The sequence below is a fragment of the Pyrus communis genome, chromosome 16 (assembly GCF_963583255.1).
Source record: "Pyrus communis chromosome 16, drPyrComm1.1, whole genome shotgun sequence".
Taxonomy (NCBI): domain Eukaryota; kingdom Viridiplantae; phylum Streptophyta; class Magnoliopsida; order Rosales; family Rosaceae; genus Pyrus; species Pyrus communis.
The window spans coordinates 15,648,197-15,667,498 of record NC_084818.1 but is presented as its reverse complement, the minus strand read 5'-3'; the positions used below and the strand labels follow the sequence as shown (position 1 = coordinate 15,667,498).

At 37.0% G+C, this 19,302-nt stretch overlaps 1 protein-coding gene across 5 annotated transcripts; it reads right to left on the bottom strand.

The window, feature by feature from the left end:
- Window positions 1-8,837: 8,837 nt before the first annotated feature.
- Window positions 8,838-15,839, bottom strand: LOC137720335 (probable LRR receptor-like serine/threonine-protein kinase At5g10290). 5 transcript variants are annotated; one of them, XM_068459391.1, is made up of 12 exons: window positions 15,612-15,839; window positions 14,954-14,978; window positions 14,707-14,817; window positions 13,925-14,057; window positions 13,726-13,797; window positions 12,559-12,702; window positions 12,385-12,456; window positions 12,133-12,198; window positions 11,911-11,981; window positions 11,675-11,815; window positions 9,768-10,504; window positions 8,838-9,403 (listed from the first exon to the last, which is right to left on the bottom strand). In XM_068459391.1, the coding sequence occupies exons 3-12, from the start codon at window positions 14,786-14,788 to the stop codon at window positions 9,089-9,091; spliced, it is 1,833 nt and encodes a 610-aa protein (XP_068315492.1). In that variant the 5' UTR covers window positions 14,789-14,817; window positions 14,954-14,978; window positions 15,612-15,839; the 3' UTR covers window positions 8,838-9,088. The 5 variants fall into 5 exon arrangements, with proteins under 5 accessions (XP_068315492.1, XP_068315491.1, XP_068315490.1 ...); XM_068459390.1 differs by lacking the exon at window positions 14,954-14,978 and having other exon boundaries at window positions 14,707-14,912; XM_068459389.1 differs by lacking the exon at window positions 14,954-14,978 and having other exon boundaries at window positions 14,707-14,852.
- Between the last annotated feature and the right edge of the window lie 3,463 nt (window positions 15,840-19,302).

Sequence of the window (19,302 nt, the reverse complement as noted above, 5' to 3'; positions counted from 1 at the left end):
TCATTGATCCTTGAGCCTATATGGATAAGTTTTTATCGACACTACCTCAAGAAGTCTCGACAGTCATGGTAAAACGGCTCTTGATTCTTCTACTCATTTTACAAGGAGGTGATTCCCTCTACTTCTCTTGCTTCCGGTCAAAACAGTTGGGTTGAAAGAAGTCTCATGTTGATCAACACATTCATAGAGAGGTCACTCTTCATTAGAAGCATCCATGTTAAAGACAGATGATACTCCGTGTTGGGGGGCACCCACATGATAGTTAACATCCACAAAGGCAATGGGTCAATGAGATTGAATCTACTTAGCCTCGTGAAACATCCCAAAGATCTTCTCATATTGTTCTTGGAGGATTTCATTTCTCATCACTATCTTGTTGTTCTGAGCCTCTAGCTCTTCGACCTTAGCTTGAAGAGCAAACTTAAAAGCAAACTTCTTTCTTGCATTCCTTTGATGCCTCACACTAGGCACGAGGGGGTATCGCGCTGCGTGCTAGGGCTTCCTTCGCTTCCTATGTTGGAAAAAGGATGCTTGATCAAAATAGAGTGTACGAACAATGGAAACTAGGTTGACGAAGCTGGTGAGAGTTGTTAGAAATGTGCCCTAAAGCCAATCATATGATGATACTTTACAAACATTTCACATGTTAAACTAATCTAGTTTAATATAAAGGGCAAAGATTATTGTTTAAAGTCGTCTCATATAAATGTTATATGCTTAAACGATAAGTCCAAGGAATATGTAATTAGGAGAATGTGATCTAAAGAAGTTAGATTTATGAGACCATTCTTTTTCGTATACATATCCTAAATGTTCCTAATCATAGGATTGCCAATTAGGCATTGACAGTCTATTATGATCAGTATGTGCTATGTCTTCTCTTAGAGAGTGATTGGTCTCAAGTAATTGGTGTGACTGACACCAAGACAAGTATGTAGTTGCTGAATAAAGAATGAGTCCACTAAACGCGATCAACAAGGAGTTCTCATACTCATGTCACATGAAAACTCATGGTTAGGATAATGCAAAGTAGTCTTTTGACCTGAGGCATCATAGTTGTGTTATGGTTAGGTCCTTGATCTTTGACTATGTCAAAGTCACTCCGCAAAAAGTGTCCATGGCATAGTTGGGGTTAAGCCACTGAGCCATGGAGGCAAGTAAATGCACAACAAGGGATCCCTAAGCTTTAAACCGTTTGAGGGAGAATACTTTATGATATGATTAAGAATCTCTGGCCAAAGTATGAATGAGATTTAGGAATTCGTTCCAAATCACATTCAAGGTAATCATATAAGTAAGAGAATCATATTGGATAGTAGACATGAATAAACTATCAAATCGAACAATGTGGTCAAGAGTATTGTAATAGAGAAAGACCGTATTGCATTGTAATCCCAAGCTGTATAGGTTCTCCACCTTTTCTGATTAGCTTGGGTAGCCATAACATACTGTTAGGTGTCACTCATGGTTTGTGGAAGCTCTAAAGGTGTATAATCACTAAAGGGAGAATTGAAAAGTAAGTTTCAATTCACAATCAATTTGAAGAGTTCTAATCGCCCATTGCTACTCTAAAAGGAACCTAATAGATCGTACACCGTGTAAGTTAAAGATTGAAGAAACAACAGAGATGAGTAAGGATAATTAAATGGTTTAATTATTTATGGTGAGGATTAATTAATATGTTAATTAATCAAACGAATAAGTTTGTTTTAGACCTGGGTTAGTTTTGGGCCTTAAGGCCCAATGGGCTTCGAATGTTAAGTCCAGTAACTCAAGTTGTATGACAACTTGAAAACACAAAGGGTATGAAAGCCCAATGAACCCACATGGCAGGCCATAGAAAGTGTGAGGGAGAATTGGTTTTAATTTCATGCCACTCAATGTAAGTGGTTATATTAAGGAAATTATAACCCATTCCCTCATAAGGGTTGTCTAGAGAGAAAAGGAAAAACCACAAAAAGCTCTATCTTTTCTTAGGAGGCCGGCCAGCTTAGAAAGAATGGACTAGCATCCATTTCTTCCTAAGTCACTCATCTCTTCCTCAATGCTCTCCTTGGTGTGGAAACTTAGAGGTTCCCTTTCTTGGGAACTTGGAGAATCCATTCCTTCATTCATATCCAAGAAGTCATGGAGCCAAGAAGCAAAGTGCCTTCATCCACATCCATGGAGCCAAGAAGCAAGGAGACTAAGGAAAGAAGGCCCCCACATGGGTGAATATCTTTTGCTAAGCAAAGAGGTGTTTCAAAGGTATAAAGGTTTCTCAACTCTTTTCTTTAAGATTTGAGTTGAGTCTTGGTTCACCACAACTACTAGGCCTTGAATTTCATGGGTAAAGTTTTGTTTTTGAGTGCATACAAGCATGATTCCACCTTTAATTGTTAATTACATGCATAGATGTTGCTCAAATGAACTTGTTATCACAAATTTTTCCTTCAAGAATAGGAATAAGTGTTGTTCCCACAGACGGCGCCAAATGTTGATGCACAGAATCAGCGAGACTTTGAAACAACCTAAAGTGTCGTTCCTCCACCTGTCGAATTTAATTAATAACTAATTAATTTATTAATTAATAATTAATTAGTAATTATCAATTAATTATTTGAGTAATTAATAACTAATTAGTTACTTAATTAATTATTAATTAATTTCATTTTTTTTAACTAGTAAAAAATGTGGAAGAGACCACATAAATAGATTATGCTTCCACACTCTTAAGCAAGAGTGTGGAAGGCAATCTACATGTTTTAGTAGTTGAAAGTTCAGAGGGGATAATATGTAAAGAGATAGAGATAGGGAAGCAAACACAAGATGTACGTGGTTTACCCTAAGTTTGGCTACGTTCACGGGGTAGAGGAGTTCTAATTAATGGTGAAGAGTTTACACAATACATAGGTTTAAGCATAATCATCATTAGTGGTTTCTAATGACGAGTTTAAGTACAGTAATGACATTAGGGATTAATTGTTGGAGATTGATCTTCTTTTATAGTTGAGACGAGTCTCCAACTTTCATCTGTCGTCGATGTGGGACTTTAGGAGCTTTATTTGATGTTGACATGTTTCATTCTGTGATTGGCCTCCTGGTTGGAAGGGAACAATTGTGCTAAGGCACAGTGGGTCCTTGAAGGTATAAAGTTGACCGATGCTTGGTAGTTTCGGGATTGGTTAGGTATGGTGCAAACAACTTATAATGTACCCTTGTGCATATAATTGCCCAACAAATTTCTTCCTTCGACTTCTGTTTTTACCAACTAAAAACTAAGAAAAATACAAGTATAATTTTTTAAGCATAAGTAGTTACTTATGTATATGGTATAATACATTTATTTAAATCTGCCTAGTCCACCTAAGCTCTCGTCTAGGCACTAGGCTCCAGTCACCCGCCTGACTAGCGCCTAGTGTTTTTTAGAACCTCAGCGTTTATTATACCAATTATGAATTTTAAAGTGCTTAAAATTATTAAAACCACTAAATGCACCTTGGTTCACCAAATCCACATCTCAAAGATGTGTGTGGTATAAAGTATATAAAGTCACTATATTCAAGAGAGGGTATAAAAGACTTCTGAATGAGTCCAAAGAAAAGAATATTTCTCTCACAACTATCAAATATTGTATTATTAGAATTTAGAATGAATTCAAAGGCATTCTGTTTGGGTGGGTAATTAATATTGGGCTTAAAACAATTAAGGCTCAGGTGTGCAAAAACCTTCTTTGTTATGGGTTGGTGAAGGCGGCAGCCCAGGTTGGATTTAAATATTGTTATTTGGCAACTAATAGGTATCAAGCCTATGATAGAAGGGACAAGGTGTAGAGGGTAGCTAACCCTTAGTGAAAAGTGATTTTCATGGCAGGGATAGGTAAATAACGAAAAGCAAACGACGACTCACCCTGTTCCAAAAGTAATCATTGAGAGAGAAGTGCACTAGAAAAGGGAAGCTTGGACACTTGGGCTAAGAAGTCTATAAAAGCAGCAAGGAAAGCAAGTAGAAAACTCTCTCAACACACTAAATACTCTAAACTCAACAGCAACAAAACCAGATAGCTTTGTTTTTTTTCCAGTCATATTTCTAACCTAGAAAAGCTTAGCAAAAAGCAAAGAGACATAGAAATCAAACACCAAAAAAGAGAAAAGAGAAGAGAAAAAAGTAACAAAAAATACCGAAGAGACTGGACGATTCAGTTTTTACGTGGTGGAAGAAAAAGATAACCATAAGCAACAGCTCATAGCAGTTTCAAACCACACCACGTTCATGGGTCAGTTTTAGAAGCTCTGCCACATCTTCCCTTTTATAGTATCGAATCCCTTTTTGTAAACCTTTGTTGTTATTATATTAAATAGAAGTGCTTGGTAAAAACACAAAGAGAAATGGTCAACAAGGGGACAAACCTTGTCCAAATCTCCTTTATTTGCATTTGTGTAAAGTAGATCTGACTTTTATGCATCTTACTTAATCACCACGTCATTTTCCATTGCTTACTTTAAGGTTTTTATATATGTTTAATCTTGTCAAACTAATTATTTCTATTTCTTTGTTGTTAACCCAAGTTGGCCACTAAGCAAATCACTTGAATGGACATGAATTTTCCTATAATTGGACATCTGATAATTGAATAAAAATTCCTTATTTACAAGGCAAGAAAAAAAACTTTATACAAACTTAACCTATCTGTAAACAATCCGATCAAACTAAGAAGTCTAAGTGACTTGTGGCGTAAGTAATCAATGAATCTAATAACTAAAAGAACAATCTGTTAAACAAAGGTAACAATGGCACACTCAGATCTTTATTAGTCTTGATTGTGAGCTGGAAGGCCTAATAAAGGCCCAACAAAGGCACCTTTCAAACTCATGTTTTAGTAAACCAATCAGCAAAACTTGCCCAACAGGCAAGACAAGGGGAGTTGTGTGAAGGACAATCTAGCCCAAACACTTTCTTCTGCACATTATGCTATATCTAGTCATGGAGGCATAAACATATCCTTTAGTTATGTTTTAACCCTTCAAAAATTAGATTCTCTAATGATGTTCGCTTCCCGTCCATGAAGCAGGTTAAAGACCATATGAAACTTGCTGCCACTTATGGTGGTGGGAAAGTTGTTGAATGCCTTGGCCAATGCAAGCCTCACGCCATTTTAGAACTAGAGATCGAAGGTGGGAAGTGCAGCCTCCATAAAATTCAAGGCCACTCTCGCTCTCCTCCATTAGGGATCATCCATACTTCCTCACAAAGTAGCCAACCACCTACCCTTTGAGTTACGATACGACTCATCTACCAACAGAGTGAAATGAGTGGAAGGGTTCATGACTAACCATCTGCCTCTACTTATGGTGTTGTGGAGGATGAGCACCAGGTCAATGTTGAGAAACAGTCCAATGGCATGGATCCAGTGAGATGGCTGTAGTAGCCATTTGGCACTATAATGAGATCAGTGCATTAGACAAGGCCACGCATGGTTGCCCATCCGATTTTGAAGGTGGCTAGGTTCTTTCTCGTCTCTTTATCGTCGTCCAACAAATAACATACTTAAGAGGAGAATAGTTGGTCCAAGAGGCTTATCAAATTCCTAATTCCTAGGCCCATAGCACTAGTAACGAAGTTATTGAAGCTAACCATGGCATCGAGCCCATAGTCGAACACCAACTGGTCGAAGGAGTCCTAAATTTCTTGAGAAATCAAACCAGTTTAATAAGTTTGGACCTTTCATGTAACCATATTCAAAAGGTACCCAATTAGATTTGGAGCCTTCATTCCATTCTTTTTTTCGTCTAAATCTCTCTTCCAACTCCTTGGTAATTCTTCATGTAATCTTTCCAGTTTTATTCCAACTAGGCCTAATTGGATTATTAGTACCCGTAGTAATAGGGTAGTCCAAAGATAGCCCTTGTGGTAAAAAAAAAAAAAAAAAAAGTTAGGATTTAAGCCCTTATGGTGAAGTTTTTTAGGATTTAGACCCAAAATTGAAAATTTCGTCAACTCTCCGTTAATTAATAGCATGTGAGCCATACATATGAGGCTAAAACAGAACTTTTCGTCAATTGTTAGCACATGAGGCTTACATGTGAGGCTAACTTTATCCATTTAGCCTCATGTGTTAACAATTAACAGAGAGTTGGCAAAATTTTTAATTTTGGGCCTAATCCTAATAGACTTCACCACAGGGGTTTAAATCCTATTTTTTTTTACCACAAGGGCTATCTTCCGACTACCCTATCACCAAAAGGACTATTAATCCAATCAAGCATTCCAACTAATATTGGTGATTTCTTTTTTTCCCCCAACACTTGGTTCTTTTCTCTTATGAAATGATTACACCGTTCATCATGTGATATGATGATATGAGTATATAATAATATGCAAGTAGTATCCTTTAAGAACAAAAAATTGAATTACTAACATCAATTACGAAAGTTGTGCAGGTCAGGCTAGCCCATTGTACATTTGCACAACTTATAAAATTGTTTGGACCCAATATTACAACATCGGCCCATGCAATCGAGGCAATTGAGTGTGAAGGATTATAAGTCGTTGGATGAGAGAAATATTAAGGTGATTTTCAATTATTTTATATTATTATGGTTGTGATAACCATAATAGTTATTTTTAAAATAATTGAAATTATCCTTGGCGACAAGGAGTCTTTGAATCCTTGTTAAAATAGGTCATCTCATTAGCCTTTTCGTCGAAGTGAGGTGTTCCCAGTTACTTAGTGTTCGTCACATTAAAAGCCGAACCTTATTTGAACTTCATAGTGACTAACAGCCTTGTCTTGAGGCTCTAAAACCCAGAAGCCGAGACTAGTTCATTCTTTGGCTGCGATCGTTTGGACAATAGAAGTCAGCACTGCATTCAACACCACCACCACATTTTTACTCAAGATCGAGCTTAGTAACGAGTTGGTACACCTGCATTCACCAGAAGAACATAGTTAGTTCATTAGTTATTCGGTCTGCATGCCACGTAGGCTAAGTAGTTTTTAGGGTCAACATTTTGGCACGTCTAGAGGGACCTAGTGCTAAAGCAACAAAGTTCATATGATATATCAAGATTCTAATTCATAGCCGATTGAAGGAGACCCTAGATCAACATGAGACGAAAATAATCCTTGACACATATGAAGAGAGGCGAAAATCCTTCTCTTAAATGATAAGGATGAATGCTCATGGCACCTTGTAAGAACAATGGTTAAAAGAAGATAGAGCCAGATTTAATACGTGGCTTGATGAGAAAAATTTGCCTTATGATTTTGCATACAAGTCAATTCCGTTTGAGATTTGATTGGATCAAAATGCCAGGGGGCAACTTCTTGCTCCGGCCACAATTAAGCTTCGACTCAAGAAAATTGTCAACTTGACTGAAGAAAAAGTTAGGCCACTTATTTTTTCGGTCAAGATTGAAAACTTCATCGACTTAGAAGAAAAAGTTCAAGTTTCTAAGCCAAATACAAAAATAGACTAAAAAGGTGATTCGTCAAAGGAGTGCTCTAATGACAAACAAGGCCGATACATGGCCTCATATGTAAAAACCACATCAATCGATATGTTTATTGACTAAGCATATGGTGATACGTATTTAAAATATTTGGATTTGTACTTACCAATAAAATACTATAAAATATAAATTAGCAAATATATAAATCATACTAATTGGGAAAAGAATATATGGATATATAGTAATCCAAATATGAGGCAGCTAATCAATTCAACTGAGGGAACACCACTTGCTAAGTGGATGGCAGTGAGGCAGGTAATGAATCTCAATAAAGAAAATTAGTTGGAAGTCTGCTTTACTTGACTGCAACCTAACATCATGTTTGCAGCCAGCCTACTCTCTAGATTCATGCACAACCCTACAAGAATATGCGTGAGAACAGCAAAGAGAGTGGATACATTCAGGATACTTTGGACTAAGGTATTGAGTATATCAAGGGAAAGTCAACACTTCTAATAAAATATTGTGTATTGATTGGGCATGAAGTGAAGATGATCTGAGGAGAGCTTTAAGATATATATTTAATCTTGGTTTTTGGGTATTTTTATGGGCCTGAATCAAGCAAAACACATTTGCACTCTTCACAACAGATGATGAATATATCAGTGCTGCAAGAGCAACCTCTCAAGCAAAATGGTTGAGATTTGTTTTAGAAGATTTTGGTGAAGAAAAGGTTGAAGCCACACAGATTTTATGTGATAACACTTCTGCTATAACCATTGCTAAGAAACATGTCTTCCACTAGAAAAAAAAGACACAATAACAGAAAGTTCCATTTCATTCAAGAAGCTGTATAAGAGAAAGAAATTGAACTTTTATATTTCAAGACAGAGGAACAAATGACTGATATTTTCACCAAGCCACTTCTAAAAGACAGGTTTGTATATTTGAGAGGAATGCTTGGAGTAAAATGTGCAAAAGGTTCAGAAGGGAGTGTTGATGTATAAATACTTTTGTGGATTTCTTAAGTGTCAATAATTCTAATAATCTCTGTTTTATTTGAGTTTTAAAACTCGTAATGTGGACCATTGGATCAGAGTCCATGTGTATCTCTCAGTTTTTTATCCTACGTGAGTCATAGTTCATGCCAAATATAAGCATCTCATGGGACGGCTCATTTGAATGGTCAGTATTGATCTTTGTTAATGTAAAAGATAGGGTGTCACCAGTTAAAATTTAGTTGCAATGTGCCAACAATTCATGTGTTCGCTACGAAATCCTACAGCAACAGTGGCGTCTCAATTGTTCATACAAATATGGAGAAAATGATCCACTGAATTGGAAATTAATAGTTCCAAACAGTGGCGTCTGCCAACGATAACAAACATCATGGGAAACAAGAAAAGCTTCTCTAAATACAGAACAGCGTTGATTATGCAATCTGCAAGGTTTGTATTCCACGGCTTGGCCACACCAACAAAATCATGTACCATGTACACACAAGATATACAAATAAAAGGTTAAAAGATGAAATCAAGATATTACGATTCGGGTATTACATATATGCTTCATTCAGGTTTTAACCGAGCTAACCTACCAAAAACGATATTACACGCCGATGGTATACGAGGAAATGAGTGCAGAATTACTGTTGACCTCAACGTCCACCAGATAACTCAATAGCATCCTGATTATAAACAGAATCTTCTCCCCAGTCAAATCTCCTTTGTAGTCTTTCATACTCTTCCCTACGATTAACCTCAACATTCTGCCATTCTTCCCAGCGCTCGGCCAGACCCTCTCCTTCTAGCATCCGTACCACCTCTGACATTAACGGGCGGTCTTCAGGAGATCCTTGCGTACAAAGAAGTGCAACTTTGATCATCATTTCTACCTCTTGGATGTTGTAACCATCATTCAAATTGCTGTCAACAATAGCATCCAGTCTCTTTTCCCTTTCCAGCTTCTTGACCTTCAGGAGCAGATAAGCAAAGAAGGTTCGCACAATGAGAACAAACTCAAGCAAAAATATGCATTCAATGAACAAAAAACCCCCACATTTTCTTCCTTAAGTGTGATATCATTTTGTGCTGAGCATAAGCTACGCACAAAATTCCATACCATACCTACATAGAATTGGATACACTCTTTGACCATACAACTACATATCATCCGTGAGAGTGGAAAGCTCCCAATACCATCAAAACAATTATTATATGTAAAAATTGAAACACATGCCATTTCCTGTTATTTTAACATGCACACTTGGAGGAGGTAGGGAGAGGGGGAGTGGGGAAGAGAAAGAGGGACCCAAATGCAGAAAGAGTGTATCTTACATGGTCAAGCAACAAAACATCATCTTCTTCTTCCAAGCGTGAAAAATCAATTGCCCGTTGTCCCGTTACAAGTTCTAAAAGCATAATCCCATAGCCAAAAACATCTGTCCTTTCTGATGACTTCCCAGTGGACAAATATTCAGGTGCTATGTGACCCATTGTGCCACGAACTTGAGTTGTCACATTAGTCCTTCTAACATCCACCAACTTTGCCAAGCCAAAGTCGCCCACAACTGCTTCAAAATCTTCATCAAGTAATACATTAGCAGCCTTTACATCTCGATGAATAATCTTAGGATTACAATGTTCGTGTAGGTACTCTAGCCCACGGGCTGTGCCTAATGCCACCTGCTTTCTTGTAGACCAATCCAAAACGGGCTCACCAGGTTTGATCTCTCGCAACCGATAGGCAACACTTAAATTCTGCATAAAGGGATACACTAGAAGGCGTTCTGTTGGAGTCGTGCAAAACCCGATCAGTCTTAATAGATTCCTGTGAACAGCTACACTTATCATTTCTACTTCGCGCTGGAAAGCTGCATCCCCCCCAGGTCTCTCATAATCTGTGAGACGCTTAACAGCAACTTTTGTGTTATCAGATAGCACTCCTTTATAGACTTTTCCAAAACCTCCTTGTCCTAGAACATTTGTCTCACTGAAGTTGTCTGTTGCTAGCTGCAATTCCCTCCACAAAAATCTTCTTAACTGGCCAAATGCAATCCTTCGGTCAACTTCACCTGGGTGCAGCAATTAAAAATGGTTTTAGATAAAACTAAATAAATAATAAATAAAATAAAAAACCCCAAATGAGCTAAATTATGCATGGCAGGGCTCACCCAGGTCCTATAGACTGAAATTGGTGAAAATAAAAAGTTCATTGACAACAAAATCTAAAATACACAGTTTTAGATGACATGTACCATGCCCTGTAATGAGTACCTTTTGGATCTGATCAATTTGGTCACAAATACTTTACATTTTTTTTCTTGCATCATTCAGCAACTTGTGCAGTCACATGGAGAAAACGCAATCTTTCTTGTAATGATTACAGGGTTCATTTCATATGATCCGATGTATATCAAAATCAAGTTTTTATCGCATTCCCATTCTAATCATTACTTTCCCCTATTACCTCTTTGTTTCTGTCATTTAATTGTAATACCAAAAATGATTCCAATATTTGTTGCTTAATTTCATAGAAAAATAAAATATACAAAAAAAATGGGCACGATTTCCACTTAGAAGTTTGTTTAATTTATTCGGGGGTCCCTTTTACGTCCATTATTTTGATAATTTACATTGTGTACAACTTTCAGACTAGGAGTTGATCCGGCATTTTTTATCTGTTTCCTTAAATCTTTTTACAATGATGAAGATTTCCTAATGTTGTGGGATGCCCAGTCACCCAAAGGGCCAGCTCGTGGCTCAGAAGGGCCGAAACGTCACTACCTATTAGAGCATGTCTAATGGTAACGGCATTGGCCAGAGCCCAAATCTAGCCTCCCAACCAAAATGTTGCTGCTCATGAAGTTTAGCCCTCCAAATTTGTATGAGAACTCCAAATTTTTAACAATGGCCGGCCAATAAACGATATTTTCTTTTCTGAAACTACAAGATGTTGGCACCCCCACCACTCTCAACCTTACCTAATGTCCAATGGCATAACATACCATGAATATGTAAATATTTACCCTAAAGAGGAACCCCTTATGTAATTTCAGCCATAGCGATAAACCAATTCAATAATAACCCTAATTTGGTTGACAAAAAGGAAATTTTTAATGTGCCATTATAAGATTATGGTTGAACCACTAAAGCATGATTGGTCAAAACTAAAATGAAGGTTCCATTGACTGGTCAGATGATGGGGCTATTAATCAGCTCTACAATTAGCAAGCAATGCGTACCTGCAACATCCACAAAAACTTCACGCTTGCCTTTGTGTCTACGCTTGCAGATAAAGTACAGTAAACCTCCAAGTAATACTAAAATGATAAGCCCTCCAACAACTCCAACTATGATTCCAAGCTTCGGCTTACTTTTAGGGCCTGTCAAGAGTGGGAAAACCCCATCGTGTAAGCTTACAAAAAGGAAAGGTAAACAGAACAGTTCAATTTCGGATATTGTTATTTGACCCATTAACCTGTACCATCGTTATCAGGTGCACACTGGTGAGGGAGATTCACACCACAGTTTAGGTGGTTTCCTGTAAAACTGAAACAAGCAACACGGGTCAGATCAAAATTCATGCTGCAAACTATATTTTGAATATGTGGGTGTGTGGACACATGGAGAGACTAAGAGAGAGAGAGTGGCATGCAGTCTTGTAATGATAGAAACAGTAACATTTTCAAGTTCTTCATACTTGTACTTTGGGACATTAAACAACCGCTCAGGTATTTGACCAGTGAGAGCATTGGTGCCAAGCTGACTGCAAACAAAGTTTGAACTGTGGCATCAAATACTGAAGAAATGATCCCCAAGTATACAAATTCACATGGATAACGTTCAGAATTCTAAAAGATAGAGAGCCAAATAAAGTTGTATAGTATAACTTGAATGGACAAATCCTGATTTCTCATATCACATGTACACTGTACAAGAAAAGATAACGTACAGACTAATCAAGCTTGAAAGACTTGAAAGTGACTCTGGGATAGTACCACTCAGATTATTGTTATTCAAAATCCTGTTTTCATCATCAAGAAAGCACTGTCAGACAAAATTAAGGACAATGCAGGCTCATTAGATATTAGTGAAAACATAAAACAACACGGATGAAACAACTTACAAGAATTGAAGATTGTTCATATTGCCAAGAGAAGCTGGTATTTCACCAGTTAAATTATTATTTTCTAAATTCAAGGTGGACAAAACTGTCAGATTTCCAAACTCTTTTGGTATCTCACCAGTTATGCCATTTCCTTCTAATGAACTGCAAGATGAATGCACCTTATACATATTAGAATCACAGCCATACGACACACATTTATATGTCTACAAATAGAAGAGGCAAAAAACCAAAACATGGACAAATGAGAACTGTTGCTCAAGCTTTACGCAGAATAAAGAATTAATTGCTACCCTTGAAAAATAATTTTGTAACGGTGTTAACTAGAGGTGGAAAATCAATCGGATTGTTAATGGGTAACCAACTAAACACTGAGACCCATTTAGTTTGATTTCACCAGAATAAGGTTTCACACTATCATCACAACTACCAATCTCACCACCATATCATGGTGAAATCAAACTAGACGGGTCTTAATGGTTACCCGTTAACAACCCAATGGGTTGGATTGCCACCACTAAGCATTAACAATGGTCTCTCATGTGAATAAGAATTCATCTCAAAATCCATTCATACTAAGCTAATATGGGACACATGTATTATTCTAATGGATTAGTTCTTCGCATATTAACAAACAGAAATGAGCACAACGTAAACTTCACGCAAACTCATGGAATTACATATGGGGTTTTGGAAAATTTCATTGCCTTTCTGTTCATCCTGCCTGTTACGTCTTATGGTAATCAATAGAAATCCAAAAAGAAAAACAATATTCACTTATTCTTCATAAGTACTTTGGTGTGCCACAATTCCGGAAAGCTTAAGTCGTTAGGATCATACAAAAGTTGACACAGTCATACTCTACAAACAAGTCTGACAATACTATCCTAACAATTACCTTACTTGTAAAGCATGTGATTCGGAGACTCAGCTAAAAAAAAAAAAATAAAATTGACTTCAACAACTCAAGTACAGAACCCAAGTCGCCCTCCTCTCATCATCCTTACTCTAACAAAAATATAGGAGATTTGATTCTTACATGTCAATATCAAAAAACAGATATTGAGAAATACAGGATCGTGGTGACGGTGCTAGTTTTAGTAATGACTCCAGAAAATGGAGTGTACAGAAATCATGATAAACGTAGCAAGTATTCTCCTTACTTACAGTGTTTGAAGATTTTTCAAGGCTCCTAATTTAGGAGACAAGATGCCAGAAAATCCAATATTTGATAATGTTCTGCAAAATTGAAAAGACAAAACTAAGCATAGACAAGTGAAAAACATTAATCAATGAAAGGATGAATTTTGTATTGTGAAGTGATCCGTTGATAACAATACATCACGATGAACAAAGGATGCCTTACACAGAAACTACATTATTGTTAGGGTCGCAATTCACATTGGACCAAGTGCATGGATTGACTTGATTGGGGTTCCAGTCCTTGAGCTGATTGGGTGAACTATTCAAAGAAGTCCTCAACGAAAACAGCGCATCTCCTGAAACCGAAAATGCAAAGATTCATCATCCAATCAAAATTCGCTAAAAGAAGTGTACGACCACTTTACATAAATACTAGAAAAGGAAAATAGTGAACATATTCCCCCACACAAAGGCCTCAAGACAGCCCACTAACCCCCTGGTTCAGCGTTCTTTCTATAAAATCCTAGAGAGCAAGAGAAGCATATTCCCCCACACAAAGATCTCAAGACAGTCCACTAACCCCCTGGTTCAGCGTTCTTTCTATAATATCCTAGAGAGCAAGAGAAGCATGTTCCCCCCACACAAAGACCTCAAGACAGTCCACTAACCCCCTGGTTCAGCGTTCTTTCTATAATATCCTAGAGAGAAAGAGAAGCATGTTTCCCCCACACAAAGACCTCAAGACAGTCCACTAACCCCCTGGTTCAGCATTCTTTCTATAATATCCTAGAGAGCAAGAAAGAGGTGCAGAGAGGACCCAAACGCTTGAATATTTAATTGCATCGAAGTCACAATATTGGACAATACTGCATTAAACAATACTAGACTTGTTAGCCTTAGGCTTGTTTCTTATGATATATAACAACTGAAAAAAATGGGAAGATTGTTGTGCATAGCATATCCCAGATGCTGTCTGAATGAATTAAATGTCGCATAGAACCGTACCTTGTGCATCAGGCAATACAAAAGACTGTAAGCAAGCCAATACCAAAGCTGCAAAGACTGGCTCTATTTTTGACATCATCATTCTTGCTAGTTATGGATGCAATGAAATGCCTGGCGGTGATCGAGCAGTTGAATCAATTTCATATCTCCAAAAAGGGACAAAAAATCCTTCAGTGAGTTATAAATATTCTGATAAACCGTAGGAACTGCAACAATAACAATTTTGAGGCAAGCCTAAGTAGAAGACCTTTTACAGTTTGGTAGTTGCCAACCTACCAAAGTATAGTTTCAGTCAGGAAAACAAAACAGCAAAAAAAGAACTTAATGGAAACCAATATGTGTAAGTTTTTTGGCAGCCATAGTCTATATTTGAGCACAAAGCCTAAATTTTTTCGTCGAGCAGGACTTTCTTAAGAAGCAAAGTTTAATATGACAATGAATTTCATACTCGGGAAGATATCGGAAATCATCATCCTTTGGCACTTTAAGTGCACAATGTAAGAGATTCAATTTTCGATATGCCTCCGTCTTTGTTGGGATCTCATTGTTTTATTTACCACATCATGTTGTTGGCTGTTCTCTTCTCAACAATCATTCATATATTGCAAGCAGTAGCAGAAACATTACTAAATCCTATCACACAAGGCAGAAACTCTCGGAAATCGAAACACAAATTCAGCTCAGCCCACAAAACCATTCAAATCAAAACATAAAAAAATGGAGGAAATTGCCGTTCAATCTTCATTCCAGGAAAAGTTCAAGTTTCTTGTCAGTTCCATTCTGACGATCCCATCAATTTTCCAAGCAACCAAACAAAAGTGAAAAACAAGCAAAACCCATGTCTGCAAATAATGAAAGAAGAAGAAATTCAGCTGAAAGGAGAAGAAGAGGAAGAAGAGATGTACCTTTAAGGAGGAATCAAGAACACATGGCAGAGCTTCTGGAAGATTGAGTGAAACAAGCTTCTTAGCTGTTTCCCATGTCCGAGTTGACTGTGAGACTTAGAGAGTTGACAGCGGAGGGAGAGAGACAGTTCAGACTTCAGAGGCTCTGGTTAATCTTAGCAGCAAGCAAATCTGCGATATGTAATCTGCAAAAGAGTCAAAGACGCTTATTTTCTGTCTTTCTGTGTCTTTTTGCTTCTCTTTCATGAAAACATTTTCTAATTCGATTTTATAATTAATTCAGGAGAAGAAATGAAAGAATTAAACCTCGAAAAAATAAATTAACTAATTACTTTCTCTCACTAGCTGCTGTTGTTTTGATTTTGAATTTGGATCGATTAGAAATTATTTTAAATTTTTTATTTAAAATTAAACATAAATGATATCTAACGAAAATTGATCATAATATATACGATAAATAGATAATATGTGAGTTTTTGAGATCCTCATAAAAAAGATCTGAAGAAAATCCTCATCATAGTAATGGTTCCATTCCAATCTTTCTAGTGAAGAGGGGTTCCATTCCAGTCTTTCTGGTGAAGAGGGGTAGATTTGGTTCGTATTAGTTACTTATCACCTAATTATTGAGTTACAATTGGTGTTTGTAATTGATGAATTTGTTGATTTAAAGAATAAATTGATGAATTTGTTGATTTAAAAAAAATAAATTGATGAATTTGTTGATTTAAAAAATAAATTGATGAATTTGTTGATTTAAAAAATAAATTGATGAATTTGTTGAATAGAGACCAGCAGACATGACAAGTCTTTGCTCATTGGTAAAGAAAACACTCATCAATCAACATTAACCACAAGGTGTGGTGCAATTGGAAAATTGTCACCTTCAGTTGGCAGATTCTGGGTGCCTTCCTGGCAGGGGTTCGAAATCAGCTGAGATAGACCGAATCTCGACCAAAGATTAGTCCCACCTTTCGAGGGTTGGGACACATTGTGGTCTTGACCAAAAAATACAAAGAAAACACTCATCATTATATGCAGCATCAAGAGTGTAATTCAATGATGCCATATTTTGTGCTGATAAACTTATACATTATATTATTTTCATAAAATAAGACGTTACAGTAACTGTGAATCTATTTTATATATGTCTTTCTAATTTAAGAGGAGTCATTATTCATTCTATTGGGATAATTATATCAACACTTCTTGAAGTTTATCGTGTTTTCACAAATCCATCACATTTGAGAAATAACGATGACACCAGCTGAAGATTTAATTTACTTTTACATCACCCATTAAAGAGGAGTTTACTCCTATAACTAATTGCACAAAAATAGAAATTTTATAAATAAATAGAAGAAAAAAACAAATTATACAGAATTGATATTAACACCTTAAAAGAGAACAAAAGAAACCCTAGTATCCTCCTCCTCTTCTTCTCATTGTCGGCAACACAAACATGAATCCATTTTGGCATTTCCTCTACCTATTTCCACATCACATGAATGTGACAAAGATGAAAACCACCAAGCAGTCAGAGTATCAGAGAATTAAAAAACCTCCACCAGTCGGACCCATGCCTTTGTTTTGAGGTAGAGGCAATCTTCTTGATCTCTTTCTTCCTCCTTTTTTGGGGTTTTTGGTTGTACTCACTCTCTCCCCTTGTTGAGGATACCTTTTGTCAATATAGTCGTTCTCTCGCTTTGTCGAGAAAAATCTTTATGATTATGGTTATGGTTTGTGTGCTTGGTAATTGACTATGAAGAGCAATCTCGTCTTTATTTTATTTTTTTTTATTTTTTTATTTTTTTGTTCGAGGATAGCATGGCTTCTTTATAAAACGATTGTAAGATAATCAGAGGGCGGTGCGCCGATGACTTCCTTTTCTCATGGTACTTTCAGTTCTTCAGCTACCAAAGTTAAGTCCTCCTAACTAGAGTTTAGAACTAAGAGTACTTCGTGACTAAGAAATTGTATTGTATTTCTCATGAGTTTATGATTGTTTAATTATAATGTTTTTTTGACCTACTGGATTTTTCTAAGAAACACGTTTGACATGTCTCGTGTTATGTATGGTCTTGACTATTCTAAATGAAAATCTCATTATCTAAAAAAAAGAATGTGACGAAGATTGGGTAGCAATTTTTACTAATTTTGAAGAAAAATACTAGCTACCTACCCTCTTGTGTAACATCTCACATCGCCCAGTGGAGTGGATCATGTAAGCCTTATATGTATATTCTCATCTTTACCTGGCACAAGGCCTTTTGGGAACTCACTAGCTTCGAGTTCCGTAGGAATTTCGAAGTTAAGCGAGTAGCGCGTAAGAGCAATCTCATGATGGGTGACCCACTAGGAAGTTCTCGTAAACAAAATCGTAAGGGTGTGATAGGGGCCCAAAGCGGACAATATCGTGCTACGGTGGAGTCGAGCTCGGGATATGGTAGAGGCCCGGGCGGGGATGTGACAATTTGGTATTTGAGCCAATCCCTAGGCGAAAGTGTGCCAACGAGGACGTCGGACCCCTAAGGGGGGTGGATTGTAACATCCCACATCTCCCCGGGGAGTGGATCATGTAAGCCTTACATGTATATTCCCATCTCTACCTAGTACGAGGTCTTTTGGGAGTTCACTGGCTTCGGGTTCTGTAGGAACTCCGAAGTTAAGCGAGTAGCTCGCGAGAGCAATCCTAGGATGGGTGACCTATTGGGAAGTTCTCATGTGAGTTCCCAAAAACAAAACCGTGAGGCCATGGTCAGGACCCAAAGCGAACAATATCATGCGATGGTGGAGTCGAGCCCGGGATGTGACATCTTGAGTATCGATGTAATTTCGTATTAAAACAACAAATCCTAACCCAATTTGTGTACTAATTTATGGAAATGTTGTTTCCCTTCTCGTCTAATAAATTCTTCGACATTCTTAATTCCATTATATTAAAATGTGTTAATTTGACCGTAGGTCTAATGGTATTCCTCTTCACTTGTAAGTGAGATGTCATAAGTTTGATTCTCGAAAGTGAATTTGACCACATTTTTGCTAGCCCATTATGAGGCTAAGCTCATCCCCCTCCTATTTAATGTAGATAATATCATTTGTTAAAAAAAAAAAAAAATTATTGGTGAAAAAATAAATAAATGGTCAAAAGTTCATGTATCATGCTTATTATTGGTCAAATGCCAGATGTTTTTAAATTTTTTTCTTTTTTTTAGAAAGATAATTATACCATATGATTTAGATGGTTGTGTGTGATAAAAGGAAGTCAAGCATTCTGCGGGCAATTTTGTCAACGAATCTTTCGTCCTCCCTAGCCAACCGACCATGTGGCCATTGTTTATTAGGTGTGTATAATGTTAGAGTGCGTTTGTTGCACTGAATTATTTTGAACTGAACTAATTTTAAAAATTAAGCTAGACTGGTTTAGACTAGACTAAACTAGACTGAGTTAGTGAAACGTTTAAAGCATTATCGGACGAAGAAGCAAAATAATAAAAATTAATTCTCTTTTTCATTTTCTTTCCTTTTCTAGTACTCTTTATCTCTCCCGAATGCTCTCCCGAATTCTCTCCCTCTTTATTTCCTCTTTTATTCCCTTTTCTTTTCTTGAAAAGTTGCTCAGCAGATAGTGCAGGGCTTCGAACAAATTGTGGTTTTTCAATTCGAGTCTAGGTATTGCCATTAGACGATGGAT

Coding starts and splice junctions, on each gene's coding strand:
- LOC137720335 (XM_068459391.1), bottom strand. CDS start 14,788: ATGATGATGTCAAAAATAGAGCCAGTCTTTGCAGCTTTGGTATTGGCT. Junction 12,703..13,725: donor TTGAAAAATCTTCAAACACT/GTAAGTAAGGAG, acceptor TTCATCTTGCAG/TTCATTAGAAGGAAATGGCA. Junction 11,816..11,910: donor ACCTGATAACGATGGTACAG/GTTAATGGGTCA, acceptor CACTCTTGACAG/GCCCTAAAAGTAAGCCGAAG.